This window comes from Myotis daubentonii, chromosome 12 (assembly GCF_963259705.1).
Source record: "Myotis daubentonii chromosome 12, mMyoDau2.1, whole genome shotgun sequence".
NCBI lineage: Eukaryota > Metazoa > Chordata > Mammalia > Chiroptera > Vespertilionidae > Myotis > Myotis daubentonii.
This window is the reverse complement of record NC_081851.1, coordinates 60,160,821-60,180,115: the sequence shown is the minus strand read 5'-3', so window position 1 is coordinate 60,180,115 and position 19,295 is coordinate 60,160,821. Positions and strand designations below refer to the sequence as shown.

The window sequence follows — 19,295 nt, the reverse complement described above, 5'->3', positions numbered from 1 at the left end:
TGGCAAAGAAGCTATTAGCATGTAGTGTGGAGGGAAGGAGGGATGGGGAGAGGAGGGACAGGTTATATAGGTTACTTGACCTTACACCACCCCTTCTCCTCTCCAGAGCTCTAAAGGTAGTGAGGTGGGAGTGGGGCGCAGGTTCCCCAACATGGAGTAAGCCTTGTTTGATCTCCCAGGACTTTGGTTTCCTTCAGATTCCACCCAACATTTTAATCAGAAGTTCTCTAAAAGGATAGTGACTCCAAGGCTGAAGTGAAGATGATATAAACCCCTAAGGAATCAAAAATGCATCTTTGTCTTTTGAAAGCAGAAAGGTCAAGTTGGAGTGGGAGAAATAAAAACAGGGTTCATAAACAGGATTTGATTTTCAACAAAATATTTCTTTTTTCTTTTTTTTCTTTTTTTTTTGACAGAAACCCTTTTAATAAAGGACATCCCACCCCTCCCCATCCTTCCATGGAAGGACGAGACCTTCACGTAATACCAGAGGGAGAATCTTCTCTGGCATTTAGGGGAACAGCTGCAGCTGGAACTTAGGGGCCCACTCCAGGGCACTTTTCACCACAGCCAGAGCGGCTGCTCCAAGTGCCACCATCAGCCCCATCACCGCCAGTTTCACAAGGCGGTTGGTCCTTGGTTTGGTCAGGACGTCTTTTGTCCGATTCTCAGTCCGCAGTCCCCGAAACCTCTGCCGCAGTACCATGTCAGGCCTCTGCTGGGTGGATGCCAGCTCAAAGTCTTTGAAGGTAGGAGCTGCCTTTTTGTTGGCTTCCTGTTGGGCAGCTGCTTCCCAAGCAAGTCTAGATGGGGGAAACTGAACAAAAAGGTCTCCGGCTCTACTGATCAGCATCTCATAGGGCAGGTCCTGAGGGATCTGGGACAACAGGTGGTGAACCGAGGCCATGTCACAGTCACAATCCAGGACTTCCTCTTCTCGATACAACACGATCACAGCTGCAAAGTAAATGGGCATCAGGGGGTGGCAGGCCAGGAAGAAGTCGTATAACCACACCACGTGTCTGAAGTCAGACAGGACATGCCCAAACCAGGTGATGAGCCAGCTGAGGGCAAAGATGGCCCCAACCTCAGCACTCTGCATGAAGTCATGGAGTTCTGGATTCACCTGGTCAATGATGGGCATTAGATAGTTTAATATATGTTTGGTGTTGTCCATTGTTGGATCCATGAAATCCCTGAGGTGGTGGGCAGATACTTTTTCTACCAGGGATGTTGCCAGACTCTCTCCTACCACCAGCAGAAATGTGACCACAATGTCATGGTAGCCCTGGTAGTAATGCAGCTGAGGGTTGCACTCCAAGACGAGAAGGATGATGTCGATCAGTTCTTCCTGGAGCCCTTCTCTCTGTTCTTTTGGCATGCCAGGAGGAAACTGCCGTAAGGACCGCCTGACATCCAGCAGCACTTGTTGGTAGTCCTTGCTCATCTGTCGTAGGTGTTTCCCTGATATAGGAGGTGGGTCATTGATGTTGACATTGAGGAGCTTGGGCCACACTTTTCGTCTCATCTCATCAGTTAGGAGCCCTCCCTTGCTAATAGCCATGCGTCTAAGGGCAGCCACATCAGTGGGATCACTGTTCAGAGCCTGGTATATCTTTGCCACTTTCTTTTTCCTTTTGGCGTTAAAGCCTGCCGTCTCCGCGCCGTCGTCCCAGTGACTGGAGGTGGGGACTTCGCCCTGCGCACTCGGGGAGGCCATGTCCCGGGGGCCCGGGCACGGCCCGAGCCCCGGCTGGTGGCGGAGCTGAGAGAAAATGCGCCCGCACTTCCCGGTAGGCCCGGCTCCCAGAATATTTCTTAATATCATAAAATCAGATGTCTTCCAGGGAAACAAGCTGTCATTGAAGGATGGGGCGTTATTGTTGTCAGATTGATTGGTTAACAAGATTTAACCTAGGAAATTTTATTTCTTCATGATCACTGAAGAAAATGCTCTGTTATTCTGGCTTCATCTATTTAGTAGCGTGTCATCTGGATGATACTTTCTTTTTCTTCTAGAAGTTGTTTTATCTATGCCAAAGAGGAGAGAATGTTAGAAATTTATACTCTTATAGTCCCAAAACAGATGACTTTAATAAAGCGAATATAGAATGCAAGGATTCTTTAATTTACTGGAAAAGAAGGTATTCTGTGTTTAGCTATCTCATGACAACATATGATGAGTTTCCATTAGAGTCTGATTTTGTTTTGCTTTTCGCCTGTGAGGGCCCCCTGTCTGCCAAGCACAGGGATGAAGAAGAAGGATCTTGAATGTTATCCATGAACCATACAACTTAGTTTTCTTCTGTGTCTACATTTTTTGGAATGTATAAGTCACCTTGCCCTCTAATATTTCTTAAAATAATTCAAAAGAGTGAATTAATGTTATTTGAGTGCTCTCCTAGTGACCAACCTGCCTACTTATAGATGATGTTAGGAAATCAGATCTTAAAAAATTGGCTAATAGTATCAAGCTGTTTAAAAAACAATTCTTCTATAATATTTTTAGTGCTAAAACGAGCATGCACTAAGACTATTTCAGATTATGACCAAATAATAAAATCTTTCTCCTCTGACGTAAAGCAGTGCTCAGTTTGACGAGAGTAACCATAATTGTTTGTTATTTATTTGCTAAGGCAGAATAACATTGGATGAGGACAAGAGGCACTGCCTGAATCATGGGCACTGCCAAGAGGCCCTCTGAGGATTTGCTAGTGATACTGAAGGACAAAGAAAGGCCACAGAAGAGGCATTAGAAATACGGATCTATTAAAATGTGCAGAGAAATATTGCCTTCCATCTAATGGTCTGAGCAAGTCCTTCCAGCATCATTGAGAGCCTGAAGTTCAGGCAGTATTTCTAAGGAAAAACAGAAATGGGGACTTTCTGTATTGAAGGTGGAGGCTCCATTTTTCTGGACTTTCGGAAGGTGCTGGGAGACAATGAGAGAATTTGCCCATTTCCATTGGTGAACCAGCTTCATTAGGCCTCACCAATAGGTGTTGATAAACCAAATGTTTCTGTTGTCCAAGAAAAGGGATTTGAAGAGGATGCCCAGATTATAGATGCAGAATGTGTGACACAGAAGCAAAATGTACTTTTTTTAAAGGGTTTAATTGATTTTAGAGAGAAAGGGAGAGAGAGAAACATCAATGAGAGAGAGAGAGAGAGAGAGAGAGAGAGAGAGAGAGAGAGAGAGAGATATTGATTGGCTGCCTTCTGCATGCCTCCCACTAGGGATCAAGCCCACAACCCAGGAATGTGCCCTGACCTGGGAATTGAACTGGTGAACTTTTGGTTCATGGGTTGATGCTCAACCACTGAGCCACACCAGCCGGGCGAAAATGTGCCTGTTTTAAATAAACAGGGCTTTTCCATGTTTGACCAGTTTCCCAAAGGGTTTTGGCATTTTTCCTTTTATGGTAATGAAGTCCTGACTTTCCAGGGTAGAACTAGTTGAAATGGTCAGTTTTATGGGGGAGAGAGAAATGTTCTTTTTGCTTTATTTAAACATTTGTAAGATATGTTACAGAAAGGGTAAAGTTAGTGGAACTGCTTTTAGCCCCACCTAGTGAGATTGTAGATCAAAGCAAGGTGGAACTCGTGGATTAGGTTGGCCACTGCACCTTCTTCAGGCTACCCCTGCCTCATTAAGAGTGTGCTGAGCGTAATGAAATAGGAACACTGGTTAATAGCTGAGTTCTACTGGCAGTAGTGCAACTCTAAAGATCTGTTACCATCACTTTTGTCGTCATCACAACTCTCTTTGTTTGGGATTCACTAGTTGGTTATTTAGCTAAACAATTATTATCTAAGTCCTCTTAGTTCTATGAGGAAGGTATCATTATAAATAAGAAATTCAGGACTAGTGAGGTTAAACAGCTTGGCGTTTTCCCTTTTTATGGTAATGGTGTAGCTCATATGTGAGTATAAATTGGAGGCAGGCACAGAACCTCCCCCGGGCAGGAAGCTCTGATGCCTAGCAAGGGGCAAAAGTGGGAAAACAAGGACATTTCCTCTCCTTTCGTGTCACTAGTGAGGCAGTTTATACCCCTTGGCCTTTTCTTCCCTAAAGATAACATTCAGGCTTCAGTTGTATTTCAGCTCCAGACCCAGAAAAGCAGAAAAACTAACCATACAAGTGACACTGTGGCTTCCTCAGGACCAGCTTTGAGCGCCCAAGTCACTAAGCAGGTTTCCTCAGCCTTGAGTATCACATACAAACTCTACCCAACATCTTAAACACTGACTGTAATGAATGATTTGACATGTGCTAGGGATTTTTTTCTATATCTCTTCTTAGCAGGAGACAGAGTTCTACTCAAAACAGGAATGATCAACTGGACGGGAACATGTACTCTAGTCTCTCTCTCACCCAACATAGAGGTAGCTTCCCCAATAATCAGTTTTTACCTATCTCTGTAACCCATCATATCTCACACAAAAGGGCAGTCCAGATAATCCCTCTCCTCATAACCCTTGTTATCTCAGCAGGTGGCATAGGGGACTTTAACCACTGCTCTATCACATTTTGCAAATTCATGGAACTACTGGCTAAATATTATAAACTAGAGGCCCGATGCATGAAAATTCATGCAAGAATGGGCCTTCCTTCCCCTGACTGCTGGCACCGCCTTTGCTCTGGCCTGAAGCCACCTTTCGGCCTTCCCACGCTGCCCAGAGGCCTGGAGCTGCTGGGGCAGTGTGAAACGCCTGCATTATCGCCATGGCGACGATGCAAGCATCCCACCCCACCCCCATCCACTCGGTGCCTGCGTATGCAAATTAACCAGCCATCTTTGTTGGGTCAATTAGCATACTCCTGATTGGCTGGTAGGCATCATGAAGGTACAGTCAATTTGCATCTTTCTTTTTTATTAGTGTAGATTGGTATCTACTTCCCTTCACAGGACCATTAACATTCCTATTTCTCATCCTTGTTTTTGGCCCATGTATTCTGTGTCATTTCTCATCTTTCCTTCAAGATCATTTTCCAGCCTTCACCAACCAGTCTCTGGGGGGAGGGGGGAGAAATCATACTGCTGCAACTTTGAGGTGTCTCTTGTTATGCTAATGAGGAAAGCACCTAAGGGTGGGGGCTGGCTGCCAATAGACCCAATCATGTGATTGGAACAGAGGAAACTCCTTAGGCAGGATATGGGGTTTCCTTTAACTGTGAAACCAAAACCCGTTAAGTCCAAATAGAGGCTACAGTTGGGTACACAACAGTTGACAGAATTAAGGTAGAAGAAATGGTATGTTTCAAAAAGATATTATGTGAAATGCTTGCATCCGTATTACCTTTGTGGGGAAATAGACTGGGGCTTATGGCAGGAGCCTATGAGTGCCTCTCAGTGATGACTACCGGGACTTTACATGAGAGAATTGAAACATCTAATGGAGATGGAGTGCCCAGAAGAGTCCATAATTAAGTGGAAATGGTTTACACGGGACCACGGTGCCTGAGGAATACAAGGAAGACATACAGGAGAGGCAGGCAGGGGGCCCTTGCCCTAGCAATGACTCTGGAGCAGTGCCCTGGACAGTGCTCTATAAACCACTCTTGACTGATCAACAAAGAGCAGTTTGCTTTGTGGATGGGCAGTTCCAAAGTGAATGGACAACATCCTGTTTGGGAAGCTGCTGTATTCAGACCAGCAGATGAAAAGTCTGAAGAAGGTAAAAACTGATCAGCTCATTTGAGCTGAATCGCATGCTGTTATTGTAACGGCGATAGAAGAATTGAATAGTGGTAAAAGCCCCTATGTTTAGATTTCTATTGAGTCACGGGCAGTGGCTAGTGGCCTGGCTGTATGGTCCATATGGCTGTGTGGTGCAGTGGAAACCTGCCCTGCTAATGGGGGGAAGTTTTAGAGGTGCATTAAAGTAGGAAGTGTTGGTGCCCACCAGAGTTCCCTTCGAGGTTTGGAAGGTGATTGGAATTGACAAGCAGGTACCTCAGTGTGCTCCCTTGAAGTGTCCACCTGGGCCTGTGAAACAAGTGGACATGGGGGTGCTGCAGCATTGCAGAGATGGACTGACTGTAGACAGAGTCCTGGCATCCTCATAGGCACAGCATTTCAATAAGAACTGTTCTGTCTGCCAGCAAAAGAGAGACTGCAGATGGCCATGTGGCAGATTCCCCGGTGGGAAGACCCTGGATGTAGCTGGCAAGTGAAACTGATGCTCATAGCCCTGGGCGCCACCAATGGGACTTGGCAGGAATGGACACTGACTCTGGGCTAGGCTTTGCTGACTCGCTTGTAGATGCAAATGATCAGAGAACTGTGGAAGAACCTGAAGGAACCATAATGCACCGATGTGGATGGCCGAGCATCATTTCTTCACAGGCACACAGTTTACAGCCTATGCCTGACAGTGAGCTGGAGCTATGATCCCAGCAACAGTGTGATAGAAAATTGGAGTGCACAATGAAGCATTGCTTGTCTAAAATTGGGGGAGATAAGGCATGAAGGGCTGTCTTACATGCTTTTAGGAGTGTTGGTCACACTCAACATGAACACAGTGGGCCTAAAGGAGTGTTCCCACCAGGTAGAGTCCTGTTTCTTTGGTGAATCTGGGGAAGAAAGGATCATATTAACTTTTCCTTTTCATACTTGATGCAGTGGTCACAGGACCAGCGATGTGACCACAAGGGCTGTAAATGGTGATTTCTAAACAAGAAAGTGTAACTACTTTTAACCTCAGTGTCAGAATACCTAAGGGCCTGATTGGACAGGATGAGCCTTCAACCCATCTGACTAAATGGGATTAACAGAGAATCAGCCATATTGCTGGGTGGTAAAGACAGCCCCTAAATTCTGCACCTGCTTAATCTCACCCCCTCTGAAAAGGAGTGAACTGGGAGCAGGGGCACTTGTTCGACTAGTATTGCTGCAGCATCTAGATCAGCACAGTGGTGAACCTGATGTCCCTTTCAAAGGTGGAAAGGTTTGGGTATGAATGGAAAGAAGGAACAATAGTATCTATGGGTTAAGGGCTGAATAAATGAGATTATATAATGACAAAAGTCCAATGTTACATTAACGTTTTGAGAGCAGTTCAGAAACAGTGAATTGTATTTTCTCTTAGCCTGATTATACTAGGTGCTGAAAGGGTGACAGCATGTATTGCTGATGACAGATTTAAGAAGCACTCTGGCCAGGTCAGTGTGGCTCAGTGGTTGAGTGTTGACTCATGGACCAGGAAGGAAAAGTTCCATTCCCAGTCAGGGCACATGCCTGGGTTGCAGGCTCTCAATCCCCAGTAGGGAGTGTGCAGGAGGCAGCCAATCAATGATTCTCTCTCATCATTGACATTTTCCTTTCTCTCCCCCTTCCCTTCCTCTCTGAAATAAATTAGATATTTTTTTAAAAATGTGCTCTTATAGTCTCCTTGACAAACTGTACTTTGGCTTTTGATTGAGTACTTTTGGTGATGGAAAGCTCACTATGATCTGAGGATGTCTAGGCTACTTTCAGATGGTTATCTGTAGTTGTCTGACTTTCTTACGTTCATCCAATTGTTCTTTGATTTGCTTTACACCCAAATTCTTTACCAACTTGGTCGGTTCTCTCTAGACAATTTTGATATATCAACCAATGTCTTTTTAAAATATGGTCCCTGGAATTTAGCACAATGTTCCAGATGTGTAGGAACCAGTAGAACTAATGAATTTCATTATTTGAACAATATTCCTGTCATTTAGCTATTATAAAGTTACATAATCTTATCAAGTCTTTGTGATAGCCTCTTGTCCTTCCTTGTCCTTGAGCAATGTTTTAACTGTGGAGTGGTAGAATCCACCAAAGAAGGATTCATTTTTAACAGTATTGGTTGGTATGCAGAAAAATACTTAAATAATTGGAAGTTATGTTTATGGGAACTATCTTTTAGTAGGTGAGTCCAAATTGACATTACACCATTCTTAGTAAACCTTATACATGGCTTTGGAAAGCTAAAGAAAATGAACTTTGGAGAGATCCAGGAGTTGTTCCAGTTTGGCTTCCGTCCATCTATCTCTTAGCTTTCTCTTTTCTGATGTACTATATTTTACTATTAAATAACTCTTGTTAAAAATATCATTTTAATTTTGGCATTGGCCTGTCAGGACTGGGCATCAAGGAATAGTTTCTCCCCTTCCTCTCTCTCTCCTTCCCTCCCCCCTCCTTCCCTCCCTCCCTTTCAGCAAGGAAAACTCCAAATTGAAATGCACCTTCTAGGTCCTTTACAACATGCTCATTTTCAATCTTCGCTCCAGTGGCTCAACTTCACCCTCTGGTCCAGTCCAGGTGTTTAACCCTCTGTCCCCTGGGTTGTTCACCTTTGCATTTTGATTGGCATAATGACCTACCTTCCCCCTTTTATTCTGCCTATCACATCCTATTCATTTTGGAAAACATGATTCTGATTCCTCTCTCTGTGATGCTGTAAGATAATAGAAAAAATATATATTGGTCTTTGCAACCAGTTCCTGCCATAGAGCTCCTGAGCTCTTCTAGCAAATTAACCAAGCCCAAAGGAGGGGTCATTAGGACTTTTGATCTTGTAACCAGTAACTAGGTGATAACTGAAGTGTGTATTTGGTGGGAGTGGGGTGTTTGCAGTCTTGTGGGATTGAGCTCTTAATCTGTAGGATCTAATGCTATCTGGGTTGATAGTGTTAGAATTGAGCTTTAAATTGTAGGGTACCCAGCTGGTGACACACAGAATTGCTTGGTGTGGGGGAAAAACCGCCACACATTTGGTAACCAGGATGAAGTGTTTTATAATAAGTATAAAGGAGATTCACAGGAGAGAAACAGTAGATAAGAACCGAGTTTTTCCCTGCCCAGGAAGGAAAAACTGAGTCTTTCCCCCCATTTACGGATGTTTTCTCAGGTCTTTCCTGTTCACAGTTATTTCTCTGACTTTCTATTTTAATAACACTCAGTTTATCCTACGTACAGAGCAGGTAATTATATTCTGCTTTATATTAGTTTATGGTGGTATATCAAACTTTTATTAATTTCTTGTGTTATCATATCTTCCATGTTCTTTATTTCCCCAATAAAGCTGAAAAATGTAAACATTCCAATAAAACAAAAACTTTGTGGGATCTGATGCATGTGTGTTTTTTCTCACCCTGTAATTACTTTTAAAAATATTTTTACATTTCAATTAGAGTTTACATTCAATATGGTTGAGAGCCCTCAACAAAATGCTTTGTACTTGGGTGCTTGAGAAGAACCCGTTAACAGTTGATCTTTCTTATAGCTCCTAATCCAGGGATTGCTTAAGGAGAAAGAAATAAAGCACATTTCAATAAAGTTAGGATTTAGTGTGTTTTCAGGCACAGAATGCAGGAAGAATTAGTATTTTTTGCTTTAGATCTCTTAATACCAAGTTTTCTGAAAGGAAAACAGCAACCTAAAGCCCATAGCTGCATACTACAATCCCTATCATTTCTAGTTTCTTGTGATTTGGAAAATTCTATCCTCATGCCTTAATTTATGGCCATCCATCCATATTAGGAAAATGTGCTTTAACTCTGGACTTTCCACCGAAGATGACTTATTTAAAGTGACACACCCCTACAATTTATTACTTTCCTATGTTCATTCTCATGTTAAATTCATTAGGTTTTGAATCCACATATCTTCTTAGGTCCTCCCCTCATTTTAATCTGTTTTACAAGTCTAACTGTAGAGATTTACTCTGTGTGTTATTAAATTATCGGAGATTATTAGTGCAGGCTGACTGAACGAATGCTAGTGCCAAACCTCAAAGAAAAATCTTAGAATTTCATGTTCAGTTTATTGGCTTTGGGGGAATGCCAGTAAATGTCCTAAATTTCAGGGATTTGTAATAAATTAAACATGTTTTGAACTTTCAGGTGTACCTAAGCAGTTTCTGTTTTCCATCAATAAGTTTATGATTTGTGGAGACAGTTAAAGAACATGAATTTCCCTTTCTCTTCAAGGATTTCATCAGAAGGAAAAAATATTTGTGGACTAATTTTTACTAGAGTTCTCAGCAGCTGAAGAAGAACTGACCTTATATTTTGATACTAACTGCTTTTCTGAGCTGCTTTGCCCTTGTTTTCATAGGAGTTTCATCTGGATTTGTCACCAATCCCTAATTTCCAGGCACTCATGCCAGGGATTGAGTCAACATGTGTTGGTACAATGTCTTCTGACGGGTTATTTTCAGTCTATAAATACTGCTTCTGTATTTAAGAAACTTCACTGAATGAAAGGAAAGCAGGTTTTAGTGGTTGGCTCTAATCTGGCCACTGCCTTGGTGTCTCATGGTGGCCAACAGTGGAGGGACCCAGGCACCCTTCCCTACTGTCTCTCTCAGGCATCTCATAGATGCATTTGTTCTAGAATGGTCTCGGGGGTTAAGGCCCTCTCTGAAGTGGACCTGGGATCCTAGGAAGACCTGGCCCTCTTGCTTGAGAGCTGTGCTTGCCACTGTGTTGTTGGCCTGGCCTCTGGGGGCTACTCATTTTGAGGTGCGCTGGCTGAGGCTACCTAAGACTCAGCAACTTGACTTTTATGCTTTCTTACATATGCTTTACTACCAACAACATATTTATATAGGTACTTACTGTTTAGCATACTCTTACAGTATCATATTGGGTTCTTGCAACATTGGCATGCTAGAGAGGAAGGGATTCCATACCCCCCATCACAATTAAGAAAAGTCATTTGTTTGAGGTCACACAAGCAGCAGGTGACAGCTTTCTGTAGAGCAGGGTTTGTCAGCCTCAGCACTGTGGACATTTGGGATGGAGATACCTTTGTTATGCAGGACTTTCTTGTGTATTGTAGAATGTTTGGCAGCATCCTGGTCTCAAACCACTGTATGCCAGTTGTAAACTACCTCCTCACCCCAAGTTGTGATCATCTATAATGTATCCAGATATCACCACATGTCTTGGGGGCAAAACTGCCCCCAGTTGGGAACCACTGATCTAAAATAGAGGTAATTTCCACTCTAAATCTAGGTCATTTTTTATGCTGCTGGTGAAGCCCCACACTGCTTTGTCTTATATAGTGCAATAGTCATAAAATTAAAGCTTTTTACAACTAGGTAGAACCTACCTATATATATAAAAGCCTAAGCAACCATTTGACTGGTCAGCCAGTCGCTATGACATATACTGACCACCAGGGGGCAGACGCTCAATGCAGAAGCTGCCCCCTGGTGATCAGTGCACTCCCACAGCAGGAGCGCTGCTCAGCTGACTGTGATGGGCACACCTCTCAGCTGACCAACAGGCGCCAGATTCAGGGTTCATGGCTGGCCACCATAGCCCAGAGACCACAGTGGAGTGGCAGCAAGCCTACCAAGCGGCAGTGGTGTCAGGTGCAGCGGGGCCGGGATGAGCAGGAGCGGCAGGCAGGACTGGCAGGCAGTGTTGGACTGCCGGGTTTTGGCCCGATCCCCGCAGGCCATGCGGAGGGACCCCACTGGTGCACGAATCTGTGCACCAGGCCTCTGGTATATAATGAAAACTTTCCTTATGGAAGTGAGGAAAATGTCACCTCCACACTTCAAATGAATTTTTCCTTGATCTCTCTACTGTAAGAATTAACGTCAGTTACCCATTTCCCATAAGAGTGCTGAATTGCTCAGCCCCACCAATTGTTCATCACATGGGAGGTTCAATTTATTTCTCACTTCATTGGATATGCAGGGAATGCTTCATTGTACAATGTCTTCTCCTATGTAAAGTGCCATGCTTGCCTTAAGGAAGTTAATTCATCCATTAAGTAAAATGACCAAGGATATATGAAGTCTGGCATAGATACCTGGTAATATTTTAGATATTCAAGAGATGAATAAGATATGGTTCAACTGACTTTAAATATTTATTGAGAGCATCCATTATGTGCAAGGCCCTGAGCTAGGAGCCAAAATGCATTCCGTGCATGGCAGCTGTCCTCCAGGGACTGGCATCCTCTCCAGGCATCAACAGAGTACCATTGATTGTATTGTTAGAGGGATGGGAGGATGTGCTGGAAGACTGAGAGTGTGGGAGCAACTTGGTGAGTAGTTATAAAAGTATGCAGGGATTTCGAAGTAATATAAAAATACAAAAGGAAAAGATTACGTAAATCATAATCTCATACAATTTAGAAAATGAATTTTGTTGTCTTAAAGTAATTCCAAGCATTCGATTGTCTCTGTTGAGTTCTATGTGTTATTTATTTTTCCAGCTATGAGATAAAACTGGTCTAGCAGTACAACCTGTTGATCTGATATAGTATTTTGCAAAATGATGACCACCATAGTGTTAGCTTGCACCTGCATCATGTCACATAGTTGGCATTTCTTTGTCACATGCAGTCATTTCTTAAAGCTTTATCAAGTGTGGCCAGTCATACACACAGTGCCTTAGACAGTGATAGGATTTACAGCCTGCTTGTGGAGTTTTATTTGTTTTTCCATTGTCAATCTGCTTTAGAACATTTTGGAGGGGAGAAAAAAAAACTTATGACAGCCAGACCTTTTGGGACAGAGAAAGACTAGCTAGGACTAAACTCTTAATAAATTCGCTGATGTTTATGAGGTATGAAGACTTTTTCTGGGATCTGAGCCTGCAGGGAGATGGAAGGAAGAAAATCACATTTGAAAGCGTGTTATGAAGTACATTTTGTCTCCCACATGTGAGGTTATATAGAAAAGGGAGTGACATAAAGGGAATAGATTGGCTAAGGGTAGATTTTTATTTAAAACAATTGTTTTTTTCCCCAGTGAGTTATAAAATTGTGGCAAGAGAGAAATGTGGACCATAACAGGGTTATACATTTGGTTGGACTAAGTTTATCCTGTTGGGATGCATGCTCATCTCTTATAAAACTGGGAGACAGAAAAGGGGAGATTGAGGCTATGAGAAGGAGCTGGGGGAATGAGCGTTTCTTAAGCATTCACTGTGCTTTAGATGATTTAGTGTATGTGAAGTAATTTAGTCTTCTATCAACCTTCTGAAATAGGTGATGTTAGCTCCTTCATACAAAGAGGGCTCCGTTGCACAGGAGAAAATGCAGATGCCCACTTTGTGTCAGTCCCATCTATCCCCTTCTTTTTCTGCTTCTAGAATAGTCTTCAGTGGGCCAGTCACAGGATCAGGGTACGTGGAAGAGGGAACAGCAGGAGATTTGGAATCAATTCTCTACGTTGTCGCCCTGGAATAATCCAACTGTTTCTGAGGCATTCTGAACCTTTTGCCAAATCCAATTGCATTTGGTATCATTCACATTCTTCTGTGACACAATTTAAAAGAGATTACAAAACGAAAACTACTTGAAAACAAACGGGAATCAATGAAAAACAGATTAATATGGTTTTTACTGAGCAGGAGAGGACAGGCCATTTCCCTGGGTAGTTAACTGGGTTCAGAGCGAGCTAGTTTCTGAAAAGTGTCACTGGCATCAGTGACTAATGGGTTCCCCCTGGATCTGAGTGTGTCAGCCAGTATCAGAGAGCTTCAGACTGTTGTTCCTTAAAGGTGTTAGTACCTCCCCGAGATAGACATGAACATTAATAAAGCTGGGTCTTGGTTACTAGTAAATATTACCCTTTCCACTCTGATAGGAAAAAACTCAAGAGGAAATACATTTATCTAGGTCACTCACAGTTGGTGATATCCTGTCATCTTTGCTGCCCCCCTGAGAGTCTCTACCTTCTCCACAAGACAGCTTCTCCATAAATTTCTGGAATGAAGAGAGAGTGCCAAGATGAAAGCCTCAGGCTAGCAGGTCACTTGTCCCCCAAATGCAGTGTGCTTTTTTATTCAACCCCATGGGCCTGCCCAGGGTTAGGGTGTGATGGAGGTCCATGGTGGGCCGGGGCAGGGGCTGGCTGGCTGGCGTAGGGCCGGAATGAGAATGTAATTCCAGGGCAAGCGGTGTACTGGGAGAAGCCTGGAGGCAAGAGGGAAATGATCAAATAGTTGCAGAAAAACAAATTTGCTTGGATGACATAGAGGAGCGAGTTTGATGAGCTGAATGATGAAAGGAAATAAAGATTCAGGTCATGAGGTAAAGGGCTTTGGGAATCCATTACCTTGTTCCTATCTCCATTTCAATGGGAAGCTGCTATGGGCCTTAAGGAGTTGGTGGAGGAAAAAAATTCCCTTTGACCTAAATACTGAGGTTTGATCCAAGAGTTCATGGGCTGTTTATTGAATGTGTGATTCACAGGTGAGAGAGGGTCAAGGTCTCATCTATGAATCTTACTCTGGGAGAGAAAGGGACAGGATGTAGGGTGATGTGTTCCTGTTCTTGCATTTTCTACTTTTGCTATTAACAATGCACTCCACCTTGGCTCTTTCATAGTTTGTCTTTGTTATTTGCATGGTCTCTGTTACAGGAAATAGAATAATGGTTCTAGAACATTGCCATCAGAATAGAACATTGCCATTTTCAACAGGAAGGGCAATGTCACCTTTAACATCTTCTGATGTTGACAAAAAATTCCGCTATAGAATTTTTTGATGTATGCCTATTCTTTTCCACAAATGACCTCCTTCACCCTCTTAGACGTGGGCTTGGCTTGGGAGGAAGAACAGAAGTCTGGTTTTGGTTTAAGGACACTGAATTTCTTTAAGAAATTCTTAGTTATATAGCCAAGAAGTTTTCTTCCATTGCTTAACTCTCATTGTCCTTTCAATTTTACCTTCCATGTAACAGTATAGCTTAATTTCATTTCTTTCCATTTTCTATGGAAGGCTGACAGTGATCATTAACCAGATTCAACAGTGCATTTTACCCCTACTATTGTTTAAGGCGTAAGAATTTAATTTAATCAGAGCGGCACTCAGGTGAGTTGCTAAAATTCTGTGCACAAAAATCTCCTGATACTTATTGGGGTTTAAGGATAAATAGTAAGTCTCTCTTTTGTTTTCTACTTATAACCTTCTGAAAACAATGGCACAGGAATTCAAAAATGAAGGTAAAATGTGTTTATTTTCTCTTTTTTTACAAATAACATGTTGATTCCAGAACATGCCTTGACCTATAGGCAAATGAGTTTCTTAATTTCATAATAATTTGTCTAACTTGCACATCTGAGTTGGGTGAGTTAACATTTTTGACCCTGTTATATGTATTTGTAGATTCAAAAAATCTGGTGCTTCCTGTAAGAAGTCAGCAAAACTTTTAGTTAGGGGAATTATGTGAATGTTTCAAGCCAGGAGACTGTCATTTAGGAAATTATCTTTCCTACTTAGTACACAAAATGGTGAGAGCTGGCCATGAAATATTGCAGCCCCTTTTTAAGGCCAGCCAACAACTCTTTGCTCACCTAATATCATCTCATATCTGTATAATCCTTTACAATTTATTGAACACTTATATATGAGAAATGTCATTTTATTCCCTTCTTGGTAGAGATCCCTGTGAGCTAGATGGTAATGCTTAGTAAGGGAGAAAGGCAGAGCACTAAAATCAATGTACCCAAATTTAGCCCAAGATACCAAACTTAGGATTCTTCAGAAAATACAGTAATGCTGGGGGAAAATAGAAGGAGGCAGGAAAAATGGAAGACCAAACATAAGATGGACTGACTCCATAAAAGAAGCTATAGACATGAGTCTACAGGAGCTGAACAGGGCTGATGAGGACATCATTCAGAGGGTTTCCAGGAATCAGCGCCGACTCAAGGCACATAGCACTCATCAAATGGGAGTTAACCTCATTTCTGCTTCTAGTTCTAGCTTTAGCTCAGGGGGCTCTTACCAGTTTCCTCTCATGCACTTCTAGTCTAGTGGCACACACAGAGCTGGAAAAGTGTCAATACAATGTGATAAGGATTTTGATAGTGGAAATCACAAGGTGATGGTGAGATCATGTGGAGAGGTTGAGCCAATAAAAGACAATTGATCAGACAATCCCCTGAGGCTTTCTGCTGGGCTGAATATATATCCTGGTAAGTTGAAGCGCCTATAAAAAATGGGTCCTGTTAATTTGAAAACACACACACACACACACACACACACACACACACACACACCACCTTTCTCATATTAATCATTGATAATTCCCTTTTCAATATTCTTAGGATACTTAGGCCTGATATGTGTGCCTAAGTCTTTTTTGAAAAAAAATATTTAATTTATTTAATTAAGAGAGGAAGGGAGAGAGAGATAGGAATATCAATGATGAGAGAAAATCAATGATCAGCTGCCTCCTGCAAGGCCCCCCCCCCCAGCCCCCCGCCACTGGGGATCGAGCCCACAGCCCAGGCATGTGCCCTTAACCAGAATCGAACCCAGGACCCTTCACTCCCCAGCCTATGCTCTATCCATCAAATCAAACCAGCTAGGGTTGTGTGCCTAAGTCTTGAGACCAGTGTGGCTTCATAGATAGGGGAGACCAGGGCTGTTGCAGCAGGAGCATGGGTTTCGTGCTTGGGTCCTGACCTACGAGAACAGTGAAAATGTATCAGGCACAAAACCAGGAGATATGGAAATGGAAATGGAGTAAATGGGAGTTGACGAAATCCAATGACAAGACCAGTGTAGGTAGGTCCCTTAGAGAGCAAATCAAAAAAGTGTTCAGGAGAAGAAATGCCCAGGTTGAGACATAAAAAACAAGTGGGAATTTGGCAGATAAATGTAGGTGGATGGATGGGTGTTGATTCCAGGTAGAAACCATAATGTGTGCAAAGAACTTTGATATAAAAACCAGGCAAGGACACTACAAAAATAAATTATAGGGCCATTTCATTTTTGTACATAGATGTAAAACTCTTAATAGATTGCATAGTCAAATCTAATAGCTTTTTTTAAAAAATATATTATTTTTTTTATAGAGAGGAAGGGAGAGGGATAGAGAGTTAGAAACATCGATGAAAGAGAAACATTGATCAGTTGCCTCCTACACAACCTCTACTGGGGATGTGCCCACAACCCAGGTACATGCCCTTGACTGGAATCAAACCTGGGACCTTTCAGTCCGCAGGTCAATGCTCTATCCACTGAGCTAAACCGGTTAGGGCTCTAATAGCTTTTTAATGCATGATGATTAAATATAGTTTTATCTCAAGTAAAGAGATTCAACATCAGAAAACTTAACATGGTTTACCACACAGAATAAGAGACAAAAATAGCTGAGAATTATCTCAATGTTTCCTATTTGCCATGCTTTTTCTTTGAAACATTCTGTCTTTTTTTGGATACGCTTGAAAGTTGAGCTTTAATTTTTATTCTTCTGGTTATGCCTAAATTATTGAAAGTCAAATGTATACCTATCTCTCCTATCAATTTATAAGGTGGATCTGACTTATACCTGTCCCCACCATTCCCATCTCCCTGCCACCCCCATCTCAAATAAAGAGGAAAGTAACATCCTCGCTTTCCTATTGTCTCTTCCTGTCCCACCTCTATTTCCTAATTATTTTGCTAATATTTTAAAGTCCCCCCCCCCACTCATATTATTATCGGTATATTTTCTTACTCTTTTTCTGTTGTCGTTGTCTTCATCATCAGTCATACCTGTCTCCACTTCCCTCCCTCCCTCTTATCTTCCTCCCTCTTCTTCCTCTTTAAACCACAAAATTTATAAATTCTTGATTTCTAATTACTTCCCACATCTCTTTGCTTTCTTCTGTATTCATGTCTTTTCTCCCTATAGAATATCTTTCAAGGCTTCAGTGTTGGTATATATGCTGATATCTCATATCCAGAAACCTTTAAAGTCATATCTTGTCCCTGCTTTATGATTCAACATTCATTTGCTTATTTTACTGGTCTTTCAGTTCTGCATATTTGTTATCCTTGTTTTAAACTCCTGTTCCATTGCTTTTCTTCATATATAAGTTGTTCTACTAGTTGTACTTGAGCTTCATAGCTAGTCCAGTTTGGCCAGACTGTCTTGCCTCATGCTGCACCTGACTGTGGCCCCGCAGGTGAGCCAGCATCTCGCTCCACTGTGGGCTCATTAGCTCCAGTGCACAGACAGAAGATCAGGCACTGCTATGGACTAATGTTTGTGCGCTCCTCCCTCCCAGTTCATGTTTGTAGCCTCAACCCCCAATGTGATAATATTTGGAGGTAGAGTCTTTGGGAATTAATTAGGTTTAGAAGAGGTCATGAAAGGTGGAGGGCCCGCGATGGGATTGGTGTCCTTATAAGAAGAGGAAGAGACTAGAAAGCTCTCTCTCTCACCAGACCTGACCATGCTGGCACCCTGATCTTGAACTTCTGTCCTCCAGACCAAGGGAAATAAACATCTGTTGCTTAAGCTACGTTTGTGGTATTTTGCTAGAGCAGTACAAGCTAAGATGGGCACTAAGAAATTCAAATGGAGTCTTCATGTTTTTGGTGGCTAATTCCCTTGAGAAGGTATTTACATGCTACGCAGATGGTCTGGCAGGAATGACTAGTGAATGGTTAATTTAGTGTGAGCTGCTTTTGCATCAGAGAAATTTTTAAAAAAAACCATTGCTTTGTGAACTATTAAAAAATGTAACTTGTAGAAAGGCACATAAAACATTAGTGCAGTTAATAAACATAAATGTGTAAAAGCAAATAGTAAGGGAAAACTAATAATTTTGAAAAGATAGCTTAAGTAGTCTTTTATTTTCCTCTCTGAAGCAGAAAGAAATATTTATTAAAATGTAAATTCATGAAAAATCAATATATTCAACTTCAGCTCTTTATCAAACAGCTTGAGGAAAAACACATCATTGTTATTCTGTCACTACTTTCATTTCACAGCCTGTCAGTCTCATCAACCAAACAGACAAATTCTCCTGAAAACCATTAAGAACCCAAGTTAGCATTCAGTGCCGTCATTATCCTTTCTGACATCCTCTGCTAATTGTCAGACACATTTTCAAGTAAGCCGTGGATTATCACTTTCATGCAAACTCTCCTCAATTGCACCAAAGATGAAAGCAGGAAAATAAAGTCAGCACATGGTTTGCTATAGCAAGCAATCAATAATTCTGTCAGCTCCTTTTTTTAAAAGTTGAAAAATATTTTATTTACTTTTCTTTATAAACACTATTTATTTATTCTTGACAGTATTACAGATGTCCCCATTCTCCCCCCCTCCCTTTGCCCTCCTCCATCCAACCCTTTCCCTCGCCTTCACCACACTGTTGCCTGTGCCCATGGGCCATGTATATATGTTCTCTGGCTAATCTCTTCACCTTCTTTCATCCAGTCCCACCACCCCTCCCCCTCCAGTGGATGTCAGTTTGTTTCATGTACCCATGTCTCTGGTTCCATTTTGTCTGTCAGTTTATTTTGTTCATTAGATTCCACATATAAGTGAGCTCATATGGTATTTGTCTTTCTC

At 42.1% G+C, this 19,295-nt stretch overlaps 1 protein-coding gene across 1 annotated transcript; it reads right to left on the bottom strand.

Moving 5' to 3' along the window:
- Positions 1 to 473: 473 nt before the first annotated feature.
- Positions 474 to 1,742, bottom strand: LOC132213440 (TBC1 domain family member 20-like). The gene has a single exon (XM_059660020.1). The coding sequence runs from the start codon at positions 1,718 to 1,720 to the stop codon at positions 512 to 514; it is 1,209 nt and encodes a 402-aa protein (XP_059516003.1). The 5' UTR covers positions 1,721 to 1,742; the 3' UTR covers positions 474 to 511.
- Positions 1,743 to 19,295: the final 17,553 nt, after the last annotated feature.